This window comes from Phyllobates terribilis, unplaced genomic scaffold, assembly GCF_046119375.1.
Source record: "Phyllobates terribilis strain yellow unplaced genomic scaffold, ASM4611937v1 Scaffold_3__8_contigs__length_932513732, whole genome shotgun sequence".
NCBI lineage: Eukaryota > Metazoa > Chordata > Amphibia > Anura > Dendrobatidae > Phyllobates > Phyllobates terribilis.
In genome coordinates this window covers 537,057,124-537,082,142 of record NW_027362763.1, presented here as the reverse complement: position 1 = coordinate 537,082,142, position 25,019 = coordinate 537,057,124, and the positions used below count along the sequence as shown (strand labels likewise).

At 47.2% G+C, this 25,019-nt stretch overlaps 1 protein-coding gene across 3 annotated transcripts in view; it reads left to right on the top strand.

Annotated features, from left to right (window-relative positions):
- Positions 1-25,019, top strand: part of NHSL1 (NHS like 1) — a 228,286-nt gene that overhangs the window by 36,707 nt on the left and 166,560 nt on the right. The window contains exon 1 of one of the 3 annotated variants that reach the window (XM_073671334.1): positions 16,536-16,978. The exons of the other annotated variants lie outside the window; for them this stretch is intronic. Within the exon in view, the coding sequence (XP_073527435.1) occupies positions 16,882-16,978 (97 nt within the window). The 5' untranslated portion in view covers positions 16,536-16,881. Of the gene's footprint in view, positions 1-16,535; positions 16,979-25,019 lie in introns of those variants that run through there. 3 annotated transcript variants of the gene reach the window in all.

Below are 25,019 nucleotides of genomic sequence, written 5' to 3'. Positions count from 1 at the left end.
ACTCTATATCTGCTCAGTTAGGTAAAAGACAGCTGTATTTTACAGGGGTCTTAGACTCTCATTGTGTCATTGGTGGATGTCTAACCAGAAGAGCAGCAGAACAATGGCTGCTTAAAGTGCTATGGCACTATTACTGATGCATTACCTCTATCATCCATGCAGCTTTGTCTGGTAGTGCAGCTTAGCCCTTAAAGTATATCTATCATTTCAGATAACCTATTAGAAGAAGCGATCATGTGTGTGTACATAAAGAATAACACTACTTCTGCCCATTTTCACCTGTTTTCCTCTCTCCAATTTCCAGTTCACTCTGAGCTACTGGAAGGATGCTAAAAGCTATGATGTTTTCTATATACAGCCAACACAGATATAAGGGATTCCTGCTCTTCTTTTTCTGTGTAGCACACAGACATAAACAGCTGCAGCATGAAAGATAATATATAGAAGTACTGAGCAGTGTAGCTCTGAATCCATCACAAGTGAGATAACAGATTTACTAAAAGTTGCAACAGGACCTCCCTGCTTCCCTCTCTACGGAGGTAGCAGTATATTTTACTTTGATCAAGACAGATTCAAGCTGTTTTTCAGAGTGAATGATAAGTTTAGGAGAAAGAAGCAAATTTCTCAGATAGACATACAGTATTACAAAGTTTATTTCTTATATTTGTGCGTAATGACAATGACCATTTAAATCTGGGAGCAGAATAAAAGTTGCTGTTAAATATGCTATTTGCACCATGCTGACTTATAAGATGGGGATATCAAGTGGGGTGATGCTTCCTTAATTATAGATTTGAGGGACAGTTGCAGCGTTGCTCTACAGAAAAGTTCTTCAAGAGTTTATGGAATAATACAAGAGAGTAGAAAATTTCAGTGTCACGACATGATGTGCATATGTCATTATCTATGGATTCTACCTAGCCTCCAACCTGGAAGTATTTAGACATAATTCAGACTGAAACAATGGAAAACAACGTTGCCTGTTTTAAGCAGCAATCAAAAATGTTGTTAGTGGAGTGTGCGGCTGCTTCCTGCCTGGACTGGTGTTCACAGAGACGCCATTCACTGATTTCCATATTCCCAAGACGTTTATTTTCTCCAGGAGGCTGCGAGGGGCAGCAGGTGTACCATGACTTGTCTCTGGTTTCCTACATGAGGGCAGGAGTTGGATAAGAACGTGTTTAGCAGATGTGCACCCATATTTAAGCTCCTCTGCTCACTACTTGCACTGCTACGTTTACAGAGCGTAATGCCACAGAATACATTACTGATATCAAGATTTACAATATGTGCATGATTCCCATTCAGATATCACTCCAAAAACGATATTGACTGTAACTGGTTGTAATAATATATGGAAGAGGCAGCCTATGTGCTAGACAGATTTTTTTTTTCTGCATAACATTCGCAACCTGAAAAACGTGACACTTGACAGCAGGATATGATTATACAAGATTTTATCATTTGAATTAAAAAATGTTTCCATAGTTGTTTCTTTTTTTTTAGATACATGGGAGCAAAACAAGGTAGACATTCCCTTTAAAGAGGATGTCCATTACTTACTGATTGATGAGCTATCCTTGTGATAAGTCATCAATGTCTGATCGGACAGGGTCCGACACCCGGCACCCTCACCAATCAGCTGTTATCGGTGTCGGCTGGAAGTACTCACTTGTGGAGCTGGTTGTCTTCTGTTTGTGGCCGCGGCTTGGTACTACACATTCAAATCAATAGGAGGCGGACGTGTAGTACCCTGCGGTGGCCACTATCAGAAGATGGACCAGCTCGGCAAGTGAGTACTTCCAGCCGGCAATGGCAGGTGACCGGCGGGGGTGCCGGATGGCAGACCCTGGCTGATCGGACATTGATGACCTATCCGGAGGATAGCTCATCATTCAAAAAGTAGTGGACAACCTCTTTAATTCAGTCATCAAATCACGTACAGATACTGTAAGTAGCAACATATAATTCATATTTGTGATACTGAGTAGATAAAGGCATGGAAGCCTATGAATATAATGCAGTCTATGTGTGGATACTACATCCTCTACGCTGTGAGCTCTGTGGCCAAATGTTGATTTCTACCTCAAGCTGTTTTAATCGCCGCCCCCAACATAACCGGATAGCTTTTCAGACTCATTTATTTGAATGTTTATTTGAAATTCGAATGTGACCTTGTGAGTGTGGAGACCAGAGACAAGAGCATTATTAAGCCTTCTTCACAGGGAAAATGATTGTCTGGCATGTCTGAGGGGTGAGGAGGTTATTCAGCTTCTCAGCAAGAAGACACAAGTGTTGGGTCATTTGATATGTCCAAGCCCCACTAATGAAGCGTAGAAAGGAAAATCCTAATGGATGGGGGATCCTGTGTTAGTCTTATTGTGTTTGGTTATTGTATGTGTTTTATTGCTGATTTTTGCATGGACTTGCATGAATGTTTGTTCAGGTTTTTTTTAGAATATTTGCTTTATTATTTTAAATCAAGTAATACAATGATGCTATGGCCTCGTCCACCAGCCATCTCTGCAGGTTCTCCCATACACAGGAGCGCTAGTCTGACACTCTTATGATCTCTTCGAGAAAGCTGCCAGCAAAGATGTCTGTCAGTAGCTTATCTCCAAGAGAACACCGCGTTGGGCAGTCTGAAATTGGACTTGCCCAGTCATCATCTCCCCTGATGATCAGTTGGCCGATTCTCCCATATTAGAATGTCGGCTGAACTCGTCAATATCAGCAGTCGCGGCTAACATTAATGTGCATGGGGGCTTTATACCCTATTCCTACAGAGAAAACATGCATTCTTAGACAACCAAGAATGCAAGTGTATAAATATAGCTGTTGACTGAATGAGTATTTGGCCAGCAGATATCTAATACACTATGTGCACAATTATTAGAAAAGTGAGTATTTTGACCATATCATCATTTTTATGCAGATTTTCCAACTCCACGCCGTATAAACTAGGATGCTTATTGGATAAAGCAGATCAAGTGATGTCTATTTGTGTAATGAGGAGGATGTGACCTAAGGATATCAGCATCCTTTATCAAGGTGTGAAGAATTATTCGGCAGCTTGTTTTCTTCAGGCAAAATGGGCCAAAAAAAGAGGTTTAACTGACTCTAAAAAGTCTAAAATTGTTACAAGTCTTACAGAGGGATGCAGCGCTCTTGAAATTGCTAAGATATTGGGGCATGATCACAGAACCATCAAAAGTTTTGTTGCAAATAGTCATCAGGGTTGCAAAAAGGTGTTGAGGAAAAAAAAGACGCACATTAACTGCCAAAGATTTGAGAAGCGATCAGGAACCCATTATCCTCCAGTGCTGTCATATCCCAGATCTGCAACCTCCCTGGAGGGCCTAGAAGTACAAGGTATTCAGTGCTCAGAGACATGGCCAAGGTAAAGGAAGGCTGAAACCCGACCACCAATGAGCAAGACACAGAAGTTGAAGTGTGAAGGTTGGGCCAAGAAATATCTGAAGACAGGTTTTTCAAAGTTTTATGGACTGCTGAGATGAGAGCAACTCATAACAGACCAGTGGGATGGCCTTGTGGCTGGATGAGTAATGGACATAGACCTCCACTTCGATAACTCAGACGCCAAGAAGGTGGAGGTAGGCTACTGCTATGGGCTAGTATTATTAAAGATGACCAAGTTGGACCTTTTTGGGTTAAAGATGGACTCAAAATCAACTCCCAAACCTCCTGCCAGTATTTAGAAGTCACTTCCGTCAAGCAGCGGTACACGAGGAGTCTGCATCTTTCAAGAAAACCATGATTTTTATCAGGGCTGTGGAGTCTTTAAGCCAAACCTCCAACTCCAACTCCGACTCCTCAATTTCCATGAGACCGACTCCAACTCCGACTCCACGACTCTGACTACCTCATATATGGCTCATGTTTAAGTGATAAATTTACTGTAGCACAGATTCATTTCAGCTAAAAGTCTAGACCCTCATAAGACATTTCATAACTTTCCCAAATTCTTATGAAATTTTTTTTCCCCATAAACTGCATGGAACTACTGTACCCAATTTATTATATATTTTAGGAGTTGGAGTCGGTCCATTTTATACCGACTCCGATTCCGACTCCATCAAAATGGACACTGACTCCAACTCCACAGCCCTGATTTTTATGCAGGACAATGCTCCATCATTGAATTACTCCACTGCTTGGCTAGCCAGTAAAGGTTTTAAAGATGAAAGAATAATTACATGGCCCCTTCCCCACCTGACCTAAACCTATTGAGAACTTGTGGGCTCTTTTCAATGGGAGATTTACGGTGAAGGAAAACAGTACACCTCTCTGAGCAGTGTCTGGGAGGCTGTGGTTGGTGCTGCCCAAAAAGGAGTATTTCAGCAGATTAAGGGAAAATATATATTTTTGTACTGTGTTAGCCAGTAGATAGAAAAATATTTAGATTTGAGAGTCCTCAGTGGTTGATACCTTTTAATGGCTAACAAGTTGCAAGCTTTTGAGACTACTAGCCTGATGAAGAGACCTGAGTAGCCTTGAAAGCTTGCAACTTGTTACCATCTTTTCAGTTAGCCACTAAAAGGTATCAACCACTGAGGACTCTCAAATCTAAATATTTTTCAGCAGATTAAGAAGCTGACCGACTCCATGGATAGAAGGCTTATGACTGGTAATGAAAAGAAGGGTGGCTATATTGGTCACTGAGATTTTGATTAAAATGTCAGAAATGTATTTTTGAGTTGTTTGGTTTTTATTCTCACTGTAACAGTTGAAATTAAACAACTGAGATGGGAAATGGCCATTTTAATTTAGTTGCATATTACTTCTGCACACTAATAATTGCCCCACAATTATGCCCACATAGATATTCTCCAATGCCTCATTCAGACATCCATTTTTTTGCATACGAGTGCTATCCTTGTTTGTCATGGATAGCACTTGTACCTATGATAGCCTTATGGGGTCATTCACATGTCTGTGATCTTTTGCAGACCGAGGGTTCTGTGGAAAATCGCGGAGACAAGTCCTATTTTGATCTGAGTGTCGGTTTAAAATGGGCAATGCAAGTCTATGAGTCCGTGAGAAAGTCAGACCCCACTTGGATGACATTTTCACGGACTCTCACATAGGAGAAGGTGGAGAAACTTTTTTTTTTCTCCTTGTAAAAGAAAAACTGATGACACTTTGACTACATTCTCTGAGTCTGATTCAATCCATTTTTCTTGTACGTGAGAAAAATGGACGTCTGAATGAGGCCTTAGAAAGACAAAACCTCACTGTTACTTTCTTAAATATTCAGATTTGAGGCTTATTGACCTTTTGGATTGACAGCAGTGTAGTTGTTCAGTAATAAAATTAATCATAAAAAATATAAATTGCCAAATAATTGAGCACACGGTGTATGCTTGACCAACCCTAGATTTAGGAGCCTCAGATGAATGACCGCTTGGCATCCTACTACTTTCAACCATCGGTGCTGCGAGGTTGCTGAATGTTAGGGCCTTTGACTCTCTGTTGCCTTGCTCTTTACCACCAGCACAGTCTTAGACCAGGTTCACACATTCAGTATTTGGTCAGTATTTTACATCAGTATTTGTAAACCAAATTCAGAAGTGGGACAATCAGAGGAAAAGTATAATAGAAACACGTCACCACTTCTGGATTTATCACCCACTCCTGGTTGTGGCTTACAAATACTGCTGTAAAATACTGACCAAATACTGAACGTGTGAACGTGGCCTCATACTTTACATAGTTATCACATTGCTGGTGCACCAAGTTGTGGACAGGTCTGGCAAAAGGCCTCCTGTACCATCCATTGGCATCATATAGGACTACATTACGAAAAGGAGCCATAATACAGCTGTGAAGCCTTTGGCTGAAAAGTGACATGTCTTTGCCGCCATACTTTTTTTTTCTTCTGACTAGGAAGTCCCTTGAGGGATTTCACAGGACATCACTATCAATGATTTTCAGGAGTTCTATCAACTAAATATCACTTTGGGGTGGCGTAGTGCACAGCTGCATCTGTTTAGTCATAGCCACTTAATTATAGCTTACTTGAAGGGAAGACTATGATTTCACACCTAGCCCCTAGGCAGTCAGCGGGGAACATGTCCCAACAAATAGTTGCACTTAAAAATATATATATTTACACATATGCATATATTGATGAAAAATTTCACCGAATGACTAATGAAAAGTTTGTCGCCTATACCCTCTGTTTTGCAGGAAATACTTTTTTTTTTTTTTTTTAAAAAGAACAGATCTGTCATCCATAATCATTTGACCTTTGTGTTCATTATCTTGTGTTAATGTTTGGAATGATGTCAGATGAGTTATAAAAAAATGGTTGGTTGTTGGAAAATGCAAAATTATATGAGGTCATAAGAAAAATTAGATCCCGTAGGGCGAACGCAATGTGTGTCCATTGTTATGGGAGAATTGGAGATAACTGTATATAAATTACATTGTCCATTAGACTGTTGATTGAAGAAATTCATGCATGACCCATTGCAGGCTATCACGATTACAGTTTGGATGGGTTTTAGATGCCAGTATTTTATCCAGTTTGTATGAGAATGCCAGAATTTTCTTCCATACACCACTTTGGTTTTTGGTGCAGGAAAAAACTTAAATGTGTGAACATACCCTAAGGAGTCATGGTCCTTCTCATCTCTAAACACAAAGATATTGTCGTTTTTTCACTACATGAAATTCATACCTGATCCGCAAGTACCCTGAACATGGAAAGTAAAATATTGGCAGATACAACTGAATGAAGGCCAGAAGGGAGGATATGGGATGTGGCCTGAAATAGTAGGAATTTCAGAACCTTATCTCCTGCAGGAAGAACAAACAATAGCTGGGGCAGTCAACCGGAGGCTTGTGGAGGACAATAGCTGGGGCAGTCAAGGGAGGACAGCAGCCATGTACTGATGCCATCTATTTCTTCAAGGAAAGCTTCCCCAAGAACAATGCCGAGGATTCAGTGAAGAATATTTCCACAACACCTGAAAAATCACATATACTGTTATATACTATATAATAATAAATAATAATAATACTATCCATATATTAACATCATACACAAACATATAAAGCACGTAGATCAACATCAACCAAGATTTTCTGTCCGCTGAAATGATGGTTCTCTTGGCTATCTGTACTTACTATCCATGTGTATGGCACTGTACAGAGAAAACAGGGCCGCTCTAGGGGAAGGAGCAGAGATAGTAGGCCCTGGTGGCAGTAGGAGGCCAAAGACTTCTCTGCCTCACTACTGCTAAGTCCACGGCCCCACTATCAGTATTCGGTCAGTATTTTTTCTCAGGAGTGGGAGCCAAAACCAGATGAGGAACAATCAGAGAAAAGGTCTGATAGAAACAAGTAACCAATTCTGCATTTATCACCCACTCCTGGTTTTGGCTCCCACTCCTGAGAAACAATATTAACCAAATACTGACCAAATACTGATAGTGGGGCCGTGGCCTAAAGGAACAGTACACATGAAATACAGTTGCCCTCACTGATTGTAGTCTGCAGCATTTTCCGCTTGACCCTCAACAATCAGTCTTGCAGAAATCCTGCAAAGAGTACCAGTTCTGCTGATCAGTTCCAGCAACTGGTGACTGATTAAAGCCCCGCCCCTTTGACCAAGATTTAGTAATATTTTTTCTTACTGCATGCTGCTCACAGCAGCGAGTCTTCTGCCGCAGTCAGTTGTCTTACTGTCATACATGGGACTGTGAAGTGAAAGGGGGCTGAGACTTTTTTTTTAATATTCTTCCTACTTTTTATTGTAATATGAGACAAAGTAGGAAGAAGCCCAGTGAGTATATTAAGGGGAGGATATCTTTTTTTCTTTTTGGATTTTCTGTGTTTTGCGTTGCTTTGACAATTGCAGATGTTTGCCCCTAATGATAGGTGATAGAACCTATGACATGGTTTATAGTGAACTGTTATTCCCAGAATTGCAAGTTATATAACTTACTGATCACTGTCTGACTGCTGGGACCCCCAGTTATCCTAAGTACAGGGATCGGGAACCACAAGATTGGAGCAGTGGTGTGCATGCTTGACCTCCACTCCATTAATTCTCTATGAGACTGCTAGAAAAAGCCATGTATGATTCCAGACCCCTATTCTCGGGACCCATGGGGACCGTAGCGGTTGGCCCCCTAGCAATCATTAAAGAGAACCTGACAGCTGATACAGCCTAATCCACAGGCAGCATGTGTCACACATTGGCTATATGATCTCAGGCAGGTATGTTTGACTTGGGAACGCTGCAGCATTTCAGAGAAAAACATAAAGCCGCAAGGGTTCAAGAAACGCAGGGTACTAGTCAGATTGCTGGTTCCCTGGCAGCTTCTCCCCGCCCGCTGCCCTGGAGTGACAGATCTCTCCCTATACACGCATGTAGAAACAGACCTGTCAATCCATGGTAGTGGCTGGAGAGAAGCTGCCGAGGACCTGCCTCTCCGACTAGTCTCCAGTGCTGCTCGGTCCCGGCGTCAATCAATTTTATTTTTTTCTGAATCAAACGTACCTGGCTGAGATCATACAGCCAGTGCCTGATACATGCTGCCCACAGATCAGGCAGCGTATATCAGCTGTCAGGTTCCCTTTAACTTCCCCTATTCAATAGATAATGGCTGACTAGCAATTTTGCAGATAACCCTTTAAGCGCAGGAGCTTCAAATGACATCTCTGTCCCACAATTTCCTCTAATAATATTTCCTAGAGATAAGTGCGATCAGATATGTCAGGCAGCCACTTATCCACCTCCCCATGTAGAAATAACATACTGTATCTCTTTCTGGAGGTACAGCTCGTACCTCTCCACAACCTATAGGCTTGTAACTTTGAGAATAGAATATGTATATGTCTGTGACCATATGTAAAAAAAATCTGAAAAACAACTGTGTTGTGCTGTGTTTACATCACATAATTCTATCGGGATACATAAGATAAAAGTCAGCCTGCACTTTGTCACTTCACATTGGAAAGTCTTCTCTTGATAGAAAACAATGGTAAACAATTCAGTTTATTTATTCGGATCGCGGGATTTTCAGGTCAAAACGTATTTTAGTTGAGTTTGTTTAGTATCGTTCTTTTTATTAATTCCGTTCTTTTACATAGTCATTTTGTTTTGCCTGTGTGTGAACACTGGGCGTATTTCTGTATTCTCTGTGCCTGTGTATGTTTGTCTAGACAGCACATGGCAGCATTACAGAAGCAGGTTGGCAGACCACACAGCCGCAATGTGTACTTATTCCTCCAATAGCTTTTATTATGTAATTCTATTCTTATTAAAGATTCCATAAAAAAAGTCTTATTTAAATGCCATAAAAAGTAAAAACACAGACATTTCACACTGTGCTGTGTCTTGTCTTCTTGTGAAACAATTAGCTGCCGCCCTTTCGAAAACTAGCTTTTAATCAGCTCAGATTTTCATGTAATCTTGTAAGTATCCGATTTGGCTATTTCCGTGCACCCTGCAGAGCTTCTGTGTCTCTGACTACCGAACCCTATGACATACATATGTCAGTTAAAGATGACCAGTCACCACCTCTGACATGTATAGAGAATAGAAGGGATATTTTCTTACATATCTGTCCAAACCTGTTACTTGCCACAGGTAAGTTTGCACTAGCATCACATGTTTGAAACAAAGTTGTTAACCCACAATTTTAGGAAAGTTGCCAACAATTTTGCCTGGCCCGTTTTGTGTTGTTTTTTTTTTGTGTGAAATTATGTAAAAAAAAAATTTTGTCTCTGTTTTTTTGTGTTGTTCCAATACACACAAAGAAAATAAACATGTGTATAACAAAACGTGTGTAATTGTAATAATTTTCTGGGAGAACAATTTCAAGGGTACCAACACTTTCGGCCATGACTGTATATGGGAAGGTGCTCTTAAATAATTATATTAAGGAAGAATACAAGTATTCACTAATACAGACATAGGAGAGAGACCTTTGGCTGCTGATTGACTATTAGAATACATGGCGTTGTGTTGTGAGGATGATCCTGTACTTGTCATGTCGCAATATACGCCTTCCTAATAAACAAAAGCGCCTTGTTGTGGCTAGCAGTGACAGAACAGGTCTCTGATGTAATCTGCCTTATCATTCGGTTCCACCCTTTAATCACAGGTGTTAAACATATGTAGGCAGCAGGCACAATAGGAAACTGGAAGTACAGCAGCTGGTCTGTCAGGTTACATAGGATGTCATATTATTCTGGGGTGACTGTCAGGACAACCTAATGGAGGAGTAACACCATAATAAAAATCCACCTTCTTCTGTGGTCAGAAAATTGGACATAAACTGAGGAGATTTTGCAGAATTGTTATCTGAAATATAGAGAACTGTGCTGCAAGGCAGGATACGAGATGCAACTGGGATACGAGATGCAGCGGGGATACGAGATGCAGCTGGGATACAAGATGCAGCTGGGATACGAGATGCAGCCGGGATACGAGATGCAGCCGGGATACGAGATGCAGCGGGGATACGAGATGCAGCCGGGATACAAGACGCAGCCGGGATACGAGATGCAGCGGGGATACGAGATGCAGCGGGGATACGAGATGCAGCGGGGATATGAGATGCAGCCGGGATACGAGATGCAGCCGGGATACGAGATGCAGCGGGGATACGAGATGCAGCCGGGATACGAGACGCAGCCGGGATACGAGATGCAGCGGGGATACGAGATGCAGCCGGGATACGAGATGCAGCGGGGATACGAGATGCAGCGGGGATACGAGATGCAGCCGGGATACGAGATGCAGCGGGGATACGAGATGCAGCGGGGATACGAGATGCAGCGGGGATACGAGATGCAGCCGGGATACGAGACGCAGCCGGGATACGAGATGCAGCGGGGATACGAGATGCAACGGGGATACGAGATGCAGCGGGGATACGAGATGCAGCGGGGATACGAGATGCAGCGGGGATACGAGATGCAGCCGGGATACGAGATGCAGCGGGGATACGAGATGCAGCGGAGATACGAGATGCAGCGGGGATACGAGATGCAGCCGGGATACGAGATGCAGCGGGGATACGAGATGCAGCGGGGATACGAGATGCAGCGGGGATACGAGATGCAGCCGGGATAAGAGATGCCGCGGGGATACGAGATGCAGCCGGGATACGAGATGCAGCCGGGATACGAGATGCAGCGGGGATACGAGATGCAGCCGGGATACGAGATGCAGCGGGGATACGAGATGCAGCGGGGATACGAGATGCAGCGGGGATACGAGATGCAGCCGGGATACGAGATGCAGCGGGGATACGAGATGCAGCGGGGATACGAGATGCAGCGGGGATACGAGATGCAGCCGGGATAAGAGATGCCGCGGGGATACGAGATGCAGCCGGGATACGAGATGCAGCCGGGATACGAGATGCAGCGGGGATACGAGATGCAGCCGGGATACGAGATGCAGCGGGGATACGAGATGCAGCGGGGATACGAGATGCAGCGGGGATACGAGATGCAGCCGGGATACGAGATGCCGCGGGGATACGAGATGCAGCGGGGATACGAGATGCAGCGGGGATACGAGATGCAGCGGGGATACGAGATGCAGCCGGGATACGAGATGCAGCCGGGATACGAGATGCAGCGGGGATACGATATGCCGCGGGGATACGAGATGCAGCTGGGATACGAGATGCAGCTGGGATACGAGATGCCGCGATGATACGAGATTCCGCGGGGATACGAGATTCCGCGGGGATACGAGATGCAGCGGGGATACGAGATGCAGCTGGGATACGAGATGCAGCGGGGATACGAGATGCAGCGGGGATACGAGATGCAGCGGGGATACGAGATGCCGCCGGGATACGAGATGCAGCGGGGATACGAGATGCAGCCGGGATACGAGATGCAGCGGGGATATGAGATGCAGCGGGATACGAGATGCAGCGGGGATACGAGATGCAGCGGGATACGAGATGCAGCGGGGATACGACATGCAGCCGGCATACGAGATGCAGCGGGGATACGAGATGCAGCGGGGATACGAGATGCAGCGGGGATACGAGATGCAGCGGGGATACGAGATGCAGCGGGGATACGAGATGCAGCCGGGATACGAGATGCAGCGGGGATACGAGATGCAGCCGGGATACGAGATTCCGCGGGGATACGACATGCAGCGGGGATACGAGATGCAGCTGGGATACGAGATGCAGCGGGGATACGAGATGCAGCGGGGATACGAGATTCCGCGGTGATACGAGATGCAGCGGGGATACGAGATTCCGCGGGGATACGAGATGCAGCGGGGATACGAGATGCAGCTGGGATACGAGATGCAGCGGGGATACGAGATGCAGCGGGGATACGAGATGCAGCCGGGATACGAGATGCAGCGGGGATATGAGATGCCGCGGGGATACGAGATGCAGCTGGGATACGAGATGCCGCGATGATACGAGATGCAGCCGGGATACGAGATTCCGCGGGGATACGAGATGCAGCGGGGATACGAGATGCAGCTGGGATACGAGATGCAGCGGGGATACGAGATGCAGCGGGGATACGAGATGCAGCGGGGATACGAGATGCCGCCGGGATACGAGATGCAGCGGGGATACGAGATGCAGCGGGATACGAGATGCAGCGGGGATACGACATGCAGCCGGCATACGAGATGCAGCGGGGATACGAGATGCAGCGGGGATACGAGATGCAGCGGGGATACGAGATGCAGCGGGGATACGAGATGCAGCGGGGATACGAGATTCCGTGGGGATACGAGATGCAGCCGGGATACGAGATGCAGCGGGGATACGAGATGCAGCCGGGATACGAGATTCTGCGGGGATACGAGATGCAGCGGGGATACGAGATGCAGCTGGGATACGAGATGCAGCGGGGATACGAGATGCAGCGGGGATACGAGATTCCGCGGTGATACGAGATGCAGCGGGGATACGAGATTCCGCGGAGATACGAGATGCAGCGGGGATACGAGATGCAGCTGGGATACGAGATGCAGCGGGGATACGAGATGCAGCGGGGATACGAGATGCAGCGGGGATACGAGATGCAGCCGGGATACGAGATGCAGCGGGGATACGAGATGCAGCCGGGATACGAGATGCAGCGGGGATACGAGATGCAGCGGGATATGAGATGCAGCGGGGATACGAGATGCAGCGGGGATACGACATGCAGCCGGCATACGAGATGCAGCGGGGATACGAGATGCAGCGGGGATACGAGATGCAGCTGGGATACGAGATGCAGCCGGGATACGAGATGCAGCGGGGATACGAGATGCAGCCGGGATACGAGATGCAGCGGGGATACGAGATGCAGCGGGATATGAGATGCAGCGGGGATACGAGATGCAGCGGGGATACGACATGCAGCCGGCATACGAGATGCAGCGGGGATACGAGATGCAGCGGGGATACGAGATGCAGCTGGGATACGAGATGCAGTGGGGATACGAGATGCAGCGGGGATACGAGATGCAGCGGGGATACGAGATGCCGCCGGGATACGAGATGCAGCGGGGATACGAGATGCAGCGGGATACGAGATGCAGCGGGGATACGACATGCAGCCGGCATACGAGATGCAGCGGGGATACGAGATGCAGCGGGGATACGAGATGCAGCGGGGATACGAGATGCAGCGGGGATACGAGATGCAGCGGGGATACGAGATTCCGTGGGGATACGAGATGCAGCCGGGATACGAGATGCAGCGGGGATACGAGATGCAGCCGGGATACGAGATTCTGCGGGGATACGAGATGCAGCGGGGATACGAGATGCAGCTGGGATACGAGATGCAGCGGGGATACGAGATGCAGCGGGGATACGAGATTCCGCGGTGATACGAGATGCAGCGGGGATACGAGATTCCGCGGAGATACGAGATGCAGCGGGGATACGAGATGCAGCTGGGATACGAGATGCAGCGGGGATACGAGATGCAGCGGGGATACGAGATGCAGCGGGGATACGAGATGCAGCCGGGATACGAGATGCAGCGGGGATACGAGATGCAGCCGGGATACGAGATGCCGCCGGGATACGAGATGCAGCGGGATATGAGATGCAGCGGGGATACGAGATGCAGCGGGGATACGACATGCAGCCGGCATACGAGATGCAGCGGGGATACGAGATGCAGCGGGGATACGAGATGCAGCGGGGATACGAGATGTAGCGGGGATACGAGATGCAGCGGGGATACGAGATGCAGCGGGGATACGAGATGCAGCGGGGATACGAGATGCAGCGGGGATACGAGATGTAGCGGGGATACGAGATGCAGCGGGGATACGAGATGCAGCGGGGATACGAGATTCCGCGGGGATACGAGATGCAGCCGGGATACGAGATGCAGCGGGGATACGAGATGCAGCCAGGATACGAGATGCAGCCGGGATACGAGACTGCATGTACTATATACAGGTGCATCTCACTAAATTAGAATATCATCAAAATGTTAATTTATTTCAGCTCTTCAATACAAAAAGTGAAGCTCATATATTATATAGAGTCATTACAAACAGAGTGATCTATTTCAAGTGTTTATTTCTGATAATGTTGATGATTATTGCTTACAGCCAATGGAAACACAAAAGTCATTATCTCAGTAAATTAGAATACTTTATAACAACAGCTTGAAAAATGTTTTTAAAATCCGAAATGTTGGCCTACTGAAATGTATGTTCAGTAAATGAACTCAATACTATGTCGCGGCTCCTTTTGCATCAATTACTGCATCAATGCGGCGTGGCATGGAGGCGACTTTTTGATGATATTCTAATTTAGTCAGATGCACATATATGTACATACATGGATGAGTCTACATAGATGTGACACCGGCATAGAGGGCGCTGCGCTGTCACCTCCTGGAGCTGTGGCATGACAGCTGGCATAAGTCATCCTGAAATGTGGGTGACGGAGGGATGGCACAGTACAAGCTATGATGTAGCCCCCGACTTACTAATAGCTTTGCAGCTTTTGTACAGTTTTGATGCATTTCCGCTATTTTAATGGTGTTCTGGTTTCTGATGTATATAACACATTCTAACTAAGCAGTAAAACGCTCCGTTAACATCTACCATTATTATATATGGATATTTTGGCAGAGAATTTAGCCTTAACAAAACCATGACTTAATCCTGCAGAAGGAAATTGAGAGTCAGAAATCGGCTATTTATTAGCTTTTGATTCCTATAAAGTGTATAGGAATAGCATTGATATTATGTAATGCTCACTATTAAATCACATTGGTAACAATTCATTCTCTGGGCCTCAGCACGGAATAGATTTCATTGTAACGAATGCGTTCCCTTCTGCTGCTCCCCGGAATATGGCTGCAGCGACACATCGCTTCTCATTGGCGTGCTGCTTAATGTAAACCATTCCCAAACCCAGACGGCGTGCCTCGGTTGTCATAGTAACATTGCCGATATTCAAGGGGCACCACCGACACAGCCAAGGGACTGCTGCACAGTCAATGTGGCATTAACCCCTTACATGCTTAAGGCTAGTATGTACCATCTCTTGGAAACTGCCTTAGTAATAATAAAAAGTGTTTAATAAGTGTGACATCAATCATATTGAAGGAATTGATTTGCAACCTGATTTACTCCAGCTGCTGCAGAGTGATCAACAATGACCAGTGCATGCTGGGAGTTGTAGTTCCAGGACAAGCGCCTACTCATATCATAAAAGGTGAAACATCTCCTGCGCAGCGCACCCCCCGAAAGCAGGGATCTGCGAAGACACAGGGCGCCATTTCTGTAGGATGCTCGGGGTCTGAAGGCTTCTGGAATTGGCTTCATCACCGGCTATCTTCTTTCCTCCAACATCAGTCACATGACCCGGGCTGGCAGGATCAGCTGCATGGCGGCCTTTCTAACCTCACTTCACAGTATATATCTATATAACTCCGCAGTATACATCTTTGTAGATCTAAAGGGAATCTGTACGCAGTTTTTACCACCTAATCTGAGAGCAGCATAATGTAGAGACAGAGACCCTGATTCCAGTGATGTGTCACTTACTGGGCTACTTGCTGTAGTTTTGATAAAATCACAGTTTTATCAATAGATTATCACTAGAGGGCTAGTAATCCTGCTGCCAGGTAGTCCTACATATTCATGACTTTTGTATAACCCTGCCCCCACCACTGATTGGCAAACTTCTGTGTACACTGTGCATAGGCAGAAAGCTGCCAATCATTGTTGTGAGTGGTATTATACAGAGCTCAGCATTCAGATAACTGGTAGATCTGCAGCAGTGATTTTATCAACAGTGGAACATGCAACCCACTAAGTGGTACATCACTGGAATCAGGGTCTCACTCCCTATATATTAAAGATGAAATCATTTTACTATGCATATGTGCTTGGTAAAAGGATGCATTGTCACTTTAATTTACCTTTCAATCCACCCCAGCCCATAAAGAGAATATTAAAATAATGTTACTGTCAATGAATGACATCTCCAATTAAATATGAGCCAATTTGCATCAGTCACTAGGAGCAGCCATATTCTCACAATGGAGCAATCAGCACAGAGCGAGAACTGATTATTGGAATGAAGCGTTTCACATCCGCTTCTTGATATCAGGTCATTGCTGGAATTAGTGGCTGTGAGTCTTCATTTCAGTAGTCATTATTGGTCTTTACAGGAGCTTGTAGATCTTTTGATTCGCTCAAATCTCTTTCTTCTTAAAGGAGAAATAGATTTGATCTTCTCCTCCTTCTCCCTAAGGAGAACCCACGCGTGCGGCTTTGTCCTGTTGATACAGTCTTCATCCCTGCTGTTAGGGATCATTTTGATAATTTGGGTAATTGTAGAGTGACACATCGGAAGCTCGGCATTAGCAGGGGACATAATGCCAATGAGGAGACTATACTTCTGGAGAGTGAAGAAGAGGAAGCAAACAAGGACAAAGCATGCCTCATCTGAGACCCAAAGACCTCTCCTACCAGGTATATGTCATACTGTGTGTGTCTTGTGTAATATTGTAAGAATTCCGGATAACCAGCATATTCCTCATTTACCTCTAGGGTAATATCTCTAGGACTATTGTAGCGCTTTGTGATATAACCAGTGCGGTACAAATAAAGTCAAATGGAATAGTACAATGGGTGATTACTCCCAGTCGTTTAATGATTACCTGTAACATGTGGAATTAAGAATCATTTTATAGCAATAGTTTTATTTTGCTATATGGAGAATGATCAATTAAGAATTTGTAGGGCTAAGTTCACATCTCCTTTTTTTTCTGTATGGGCCCCTTAATAATAAATTGTAATTAGTAACATTCATAAAAGATACCTTTTCCCACAGTGAGATAAAATATTGTGATATTCAGGGTACACTGAACATTGGCCATGGAGTTTTCCCCTTGAATCTGTAAGGAAAAACAAAGGCATTTAAGCCGGCATGCAAAACTAGTCAAATCTCATTTTACACTCAGGAACATTTTCCAAACAGAGCTTATGCATCTCAGCACATTTGTGGACAGACTTATTTTTCTCTGGTGGGACTGGCCGACCATTTCCTGAAAATGGGGGCCCCCCGACCCTCAGTGACAGGTAACCTTGAGGAGATAAGTATCAGGCAGTATGGTGGCCGATCCTTCTATTATCAGGTGGATAGGCTTCTGCTAGCCTCCTCCTCATTCACACCTCAGTGATTTTTCTTCTGCGCAAAAAAAAACGGACCATTTTTCATCAGTGTTTTGGATCAGATTTTCATCAGTATTTGGTCAGTGTATCAGTTTTTACCATTATTTTTCCTCATTTTTTGGGGGGTATGAAAAGTTTTCTCAAGCTTCTCCTATCAAGCAAACATGAGAATCCGACAGATGGCTGACATCCGAGTGCTGTCCGATTGTTTTCATGGACCCATAGACTTGCATTGGCAGGTTTGAATCATGGCTCAAGTCCAAATCGGACATGTCCCTATATTTTAGTGTAGACCCTCTGTCACCAAAAATACATGGACATGTGAACAGCCTCATAGAGTATAATAGGTACAAATTCAATTCTTAAACACGGAACTTGTATGTGAAAAACTGACATCTGAATGGGGGAGATGGGAGACATAGCTGTACTAATTGTCTAATTTAATGATCATAGGACAAGAGATTTTTTCATGATCATATCCCATTACAATCAGTGATGGAATTTATTAAACTAAAAAAACAAATGTTTGTTGCACAGAGCAGCCAATCACAGCTCAGGTTTCATTTCACAGTGCTCTTAAAAAATGTAAGCTGAACAATGATTGGTTGCTATACACAAAGAAAGATCTTCTTGACAGTTTTCATAAATCTGCCCCAGTGTCTTTCACCTCCTGATATGATTGACTATATATATATAACAAGCTGTCGGTTACCTGCAATCCTAAGATACATAGGGGCCGATTCATGATTGAATTTGCACAAGTTTTAAATCATTTTCTCTTTTCTTTAGCTGTTTTTTTTTGTTTGCCGAATTAATTTTCATATTAATTTCATATTCATATTTTTTGTACCTTTTTTAAGCTTTTTGCCTCTTTTTGTTCATCAGTCTGGTGTATTTTTATTACGTTATTTTTTTCTGCACAATTAAAGGCTAACGTGACATTTTACAGGATTGTGCGACTTGTAATTCTAAAAAAGTGCAAAACAAACAAAAAAGCATCTTTGAATTTGCACAAAATGAATCGAACGCTGTGTAGCATTTCGTTGGATCTTACACAAAAGCTGCAGGGCGAAAAGAAAGACAAGACAAAAAAAAAAATAAAAAAAACAACAAATGATAAATCAAGACCACAGTCAACCTAAAAAAATGATAAAAAGGATTGTCCTGTATTGACAATTTCATCCCGTTGCCGATTAAAGCATATAAATGTCACCGAGGAGGGTGTCACCTGAGACCCCCTGTGTGAGGCAGAACAGAGACACTGCAAATAATGGTTTGGGAGGATTTGATGAATTAGGCTAAAACATCTAGATAAGAAGGATCACAGTCGCACTATTGAAAAAAAAAAATGAAACCAAGTAAAGTCATCTTAAAAAAGGCGCAACTTAAAGAATTAATAAGGCGCAAACCAAAAAAGTCACTATTAGAACCATATTAAAACACCACTACAAAGATTTTTTTTATTGCAGCGCTGGAGTGGTGCTACTGATCTAAGCTCCCTGACCCTAACATTATACTTACCCGCCGCCGTCACCTGTTATCAGCGCAGCTCTGGTCCTGCGGCTCCTTTTTCTACCTGCAACTTCTGACTGACCAGAAATCAGAAGAAACGGTCACAAGTGCTCAATGTACGTCTATGAGAGGCAGAACGAGGCTATTATAGACTCGCATTGAAAAGTGACCTGCGACTCGCCCAGCAAACACTGCAGCGATCCGGTAGGTCACAACCTGCTGAAAGCCGACTGGAGCGGCGCTGATAAAAGGTGAAGAACGGCGGCTGGTAAGTATAAGAATGGGGTCAGGGACCTTAGATTATAGGCACCACTCCAGAGCCTCAATAAAAAAAAACACTGCAGTGTTTAACTCCAGAAAAAGTCTCTACAGCACATATTTGACGCGCCCCCTGGGCCAGTGCTGTTAGGGATACCCGGAGCCGGATCAGATGGGGGTTGTAGTCTCCGAGTGGCTGTGACCCGGTCCGTGCCCAGGGTGTCAAACTCAGTGTGTGGCAGTCCTTATGATGTTACTAGATGTTCTTTTGTGTCGACTACGCCACCCGTTGAATTGCGGTCAATACGGCCGCCGCTGCAGCAGGGTCCACTGAGGCTGGTGATGTGTGTGCAGCTTAGGTAGTATAACCCCCAACGGGAGGGGTATAGCCTCAGGGGGTCAGTTGCAGAGGATGGGGGTTGTGGTGGTGCAGCGGGGATGGAAATGAGACTCAGAGTCGGGCTGTGCAGTTCAGGGTTTGTTTACTTACTGCAGTTGTTCTGGTCACTCCGGCCTTAAGTGACCACCCGAGCCGTGCTGCGTCCACCAGGTCCTGGACTCGGCCAACCCCCAGGTGATTCTGGAGCGTGGTCCTGAGCTCCCTTTCTGTCCTGTCCTCTTCTCTGGCCTTCCCCACCAGGGATCCACCTATGTCCGGCTCCCTCGGGCCTCTTGGTGGTAAACCCTTGTCTCTGGGTTCCCTGACCCTATTCCTGGTCTGCCTTCCGGGTGGATTTAGTGGGTGATCGTGGCAGATCGATCCTGCCCACGACCTCCGGTTCCTGGCTAAGGTGTGCTGTAGCCTCTGCCAGCTTGGGATCCGGTACCCTGTTGCCAACTCTTCACCCTCTGGTCTAATTTGGGCTCTTGGAGTTCCTTCTTTCTCCCCCTCTGGGTCTTTCTTTCTCCTCTCTCTCTCTGGGCCTTGGAGCTGCTCTTCTCCTCTGCTCTGACAGACTGACCTCACTCTGCAAAAGACTGACCCTGATCTAAGATGGTTCCCACCTTATATACTCCCTCTATGTGTGAGCTCAGGTGCCCAGCACCCAATGAGCTCCTAGCACTACCCAGACTGCTCCCCCTATCTGCCCCTACACTACTGGGATGTTCCACCCCCCTCCCACTCCAGCCAGGAACAGACACTGTCGTACCTGCACATTTCTCTAGTGGGAGTACCATCGGTCTGTTCCTCGGAAATGGGATGTGTGTAGTGCATGCAGCTAACTGAGCTCAGTTCCACACTCCATCCTTACCCGGGAGTGGAATATCACACCTCTGGGTTGAGGTGCAATACCCCTGTAGCAGCCGAATCCTCAGGGTGCTACATTCCCCCCTGGTAAACCACAGCACGTCCTCGGGCTGTAAGATATAAACATCCACAAACATACATTTTTTTCATAAAACATAAACATATAAAACATCATATATTATCAGCAGTAAACTTTTCATATAAGTAACATTCTTGTTTCTGGTTCCTCCGGTCACGGTGCAACTTGTGACCGGGTAAAGTGCGACAGTCTCTCTTGGAATAAAACAGTTTCCTATAAAACCGGTAGGGGGCGCTTTAGGAAGCGCAACTATATACAAGGGGATATGGCCGCTCTCAGTCCTCGGCCAGGTATTAGGGAGGATTGACCGCTCTCAGTCCTCGGTCAGTGGGAATAGGGACACACGGGGTTAACAGTTCAATTGGCTGGTCCCAACGGGGACATATTTTAAGCAGCAACAGTTCTTGGTACCCCGACGGGCAACTTTATACAGTCTCTCTCTACCGTACTTCAACGACGGCGTCCTCCTGCTCCTTCTTTAGATTCTTCAGACCCGTCCGGGTCCTCTTGCTCCTCCTCACACCGCAGCTCCTCCTCCGTCAGGCGATGCACATGGAGGGCGTAGGGTCCTTTGGCACACTTGTGCCGGGTGAAGGTGACCTCGTCCCCTACATACAGGTCACGACCTCTGTGTCCCTCCGGCAGATGGCTTTCTACGTCTCTGCGGGTTACAAAGACGTCGCCGGGGGTCTGATGGTCTCTAATAAAGCCCCATCCGTGCTGCATGTTGAATTTTATCACAGTCCCGGTGGAAGGGGGACCATGAGCTGCACGGGGATTCCTCCCGGTCCGGCTCTTCTGCTCCGCGCTCCTTATCTGCGCTTGCTGTTCCCGGACCCGCCTCTCTCTCCGCTCCCTCTCGAAGACCTCGAGCTGCTGCCGGCAGCACTCTGCACGCTCTGCTGCGGCCGCCCGAGTCTCCTGAGTGAACCCCATGAGGTCTTCTCCGGTGGGGTCCCACTCAAACTGTGCCTCTTCCAGCGGGGGTGAGGTCCTCTTTACAGGCTTCGGAGCCGGAATCAGGGGCTCGCACATGGGCCTTGCTCTCTGGAGTTCCAGCTGAATATACTCCTGGGGCCATACAAAGGGCTGCCCATCCGGGCACGTATGCTGGGCGAACAGGTCTTCACCCAGGTGCGGCACTCTAGATGTTGAGGGCGCGTTGATGGTAGCGGCGCCCGGGTCGACCAGGCCTTGCGACCAGGCTTGGGGCACCCTAAAGGCAAAGGGCACCGTAAGAACGGCGGTGCCCTGGGTTACTCGGCCCTGCGACCAGGCCGGTGGCTCCGCGGAGGTAGGGGGCGCTGTTGGTATTGCGGCGCCCGGAGGTACTAGGCCTTGCGACCAGGCCGGTGGTATTTCCTGCTTGGCCACGCTCGAGGTCGAGGCGTGTGACATCACAGGGGTCGCGGCCGCGGTTTCCGGTTGAGGCCTAGTCGGCGGCGGTGACGATGCAGCGACGGGCACGGCAGGGGGAATTTCGGGCTCTGCGATGGGGAGCTGGGGCAGGCACGCGGTTTCCCGGCTCGGGGTAGAGACGTCCCCTTTACCTGCCTCCGTCCGTTCAGCTCCCTTCTCGGCGCCGTCTCCTGCCTTCATTCCTCCTGCGCCATCCTCAGAGGCGGTCTGTCTCCTCGTCTCGGGTGGCGTGCTCCGCTGACGGGTGCCGGTCTGCTGGGCCATCTCTCGGCTCCACTCCGCCAACGTCTCCCGCTGCACCCGGACCATCCTCCGTGCGAGGCCCTCCAGCGCGGTCTGTGCACACTCCCGGTCTCGGGGGAGCTGTGCTAGGATCTCCAGCAGGCCTTCTGGAGTGGCGACCTGCAACAGGCTCCTGACCACTGGGTCGGTGCTGCCTGACTCTCCCTCCATCTCCGGCTAGGCTTTCTCTGGACTCCTCTCCAGACTTCTTGTCTCCGGGTGCGCTCTCTCCAGACTGCTCCAGGCGACACCCATCTTTGCTCTCTTGTCCAGTCTCCGCCCACATTGAGGGTGGTCCCGGGGCAACTTTGTGATTGTCAGTTCCAGGGGCAGTTCTCTCACGCTGATGGACACTTCCAGCATCACAGTCTCTGTTGGTGGGCGCGGTTTCCGCTTTTGGCGCCATTCTTCGACCTGGCCCACGATGGGAGGTGGCCTCTTGCCACCCTCTGGCACGCCCATAATGGCGTCCGCTCCCCCAAGGCGGGAAATCTTCGGAAATGGCGGGAATCGTCTCCCAGTGGCGGGAAACTCCATGGATGGCGGGAAAAAGCTGCAAATGGCGGACAACCGGCGGGAAACGACCTGTGATGGGGCCCGATGGCGGGGACCCTCCGGAACCGGCAGGAGACTTCTTTTTAAGGTAACGATGAACTTTTCTTCAGGCACGCAGTACCCGGTTGTTGCGGGCACGTTATCCTGCCGACTACGCCAAAGTTGACGCGCCCCCTGGGCCAGTGCTGTTAGGGATACCCGGAGCCGGATCAGATGGGGGTTGTAGTCTCCGAGTGGCTGTGACCCGGTCCGTGCCCAGGGTGTCAAACTCAGTGTGTGGCAGTCCTTATGATGTTACTAGATGTTCTTTTGTGTCGACTACGCCACCCGTTGAATTGCGGTCAATACGGCCGCCGCTGCAGCAGGGTCCACTGAGGCTGGTGATGTGTGTGCAGCTTAGGTAGTATAATCCCCAACGGGAGGGGTATAGCCTCAGGGGGTCAGTTGCAGAGGATGGGGGTTGTGGTGGTGCAGCGGGGATGGAAATGAGACTCAGAGTCGGGCTGTGCAGTTCAGGGTTTGTTTACTTACTGCAGTTGTTCTGGTCACTCCGGCCTTAAGTGACCACCCGAGCCGTGCTGCGTCCACCAGGTCCTGGACTCGGCCAACCCCCAGGTGATTCTGGAGCGTGGTCCTGAGCTCCCTTTCTGTCCTGTCCTCTTCTCTGGCCTTCCCCACCAGGGATCCACCTATGTCCGGCTCCCTCGGGCCTCTTGGTGGTAAACCCTTGTCTCTGGGTTCCCTGACCCTATTCCTGGTCTGCCTTCCGGGTGGATTTAGTGGGTGATCGTGGCAGATCGATCCTGCCCACGACCTCCGGTTCCTGGCTAAGGTGTGCTGTAGCCTCTGCCAGCTTGGGATCCGGTACCCTGTTGCCAACTCTTCACCCTCTGGTCTAATTTGGGCTCTTGGAGTTCCTTCTTTCTCCCCCTCTGGGTCTTTCTTTCTCCTCTCTCTCTCTGGGCCTTGGAGCTGCTCTTCTCCTCTGCTCTGACAGACTGACCTCACTCTGCAAAAGACTGACCCTGATCTAAGATGGTTCCCACCTTATATACTCCCTCTATGTGTGAGCTCAGGTGCCCAGCACCCAATGAGCTCCTAGCACTACCCAGACTGCTCCCCCTATCTGCCCCTACACTACTGGGATGTTCCACCCCCCTCCCACTCCAGGCAGGAACAGACACTGTCGTACCTGCACATTTCTCTAGTGGGAGTACCATCGGTCTGTTCCTCGGAAATGGGATGTGTGTAGTGCATGCAGCTAACTGAGCTCAGTTCCACACTCCATCCTTACCCGGGAGTGGAATATCACACCTCTGGGTTGAGGTGCAATACCCCTGTAGCAGCCGAATCCTCAGGGTGCTACATATTCATCATGGTCTTAAAGTAAAAAAGATAGAGGCACCCCCTCTAAGATAGTAATTTAGGAGAACAGATAGTTCAAAAAGTGAATACACTCACCTTAGATCACATATGTCAAACTCTGGCCCATGGGCCAAATGTGGTCCACAGGGTAATTATATTTGCCCCCCCCCCCATTATACTGTATGGAGAGCTATGATGGGCCCATTATTCTGTATGGAGGGAGGACTACGTGGGCCCATTATTCTATATATAGGACTGTGTGGGGCCCATTATTCTGTATGGAGGACTATGTGGACCCATTATTATGTATGGAGGACTATGTGGGGCCCATTATTCTGTATGGAGGACTATGTGGAGCCCATTATACTGTATGGAGGACTATGTGGGGCCCATTATTCTGTATGGAGGACTATGTGGGGCTCATTATACTGTATGGAGGACTATGTGGGGCCCATTATTATGTATGGAGGACTACGTGGGGCCCATTATTCTGTATGGAGGACTACGTGGGCCCATTATTCTATATATAGGACTGTGTGGGGCCCATTATTCTGTATGGAGGACTATGTGGGGCCCATTATTCTGTATGGCGAACTATGTGGGGCCCATTATTCTGTATG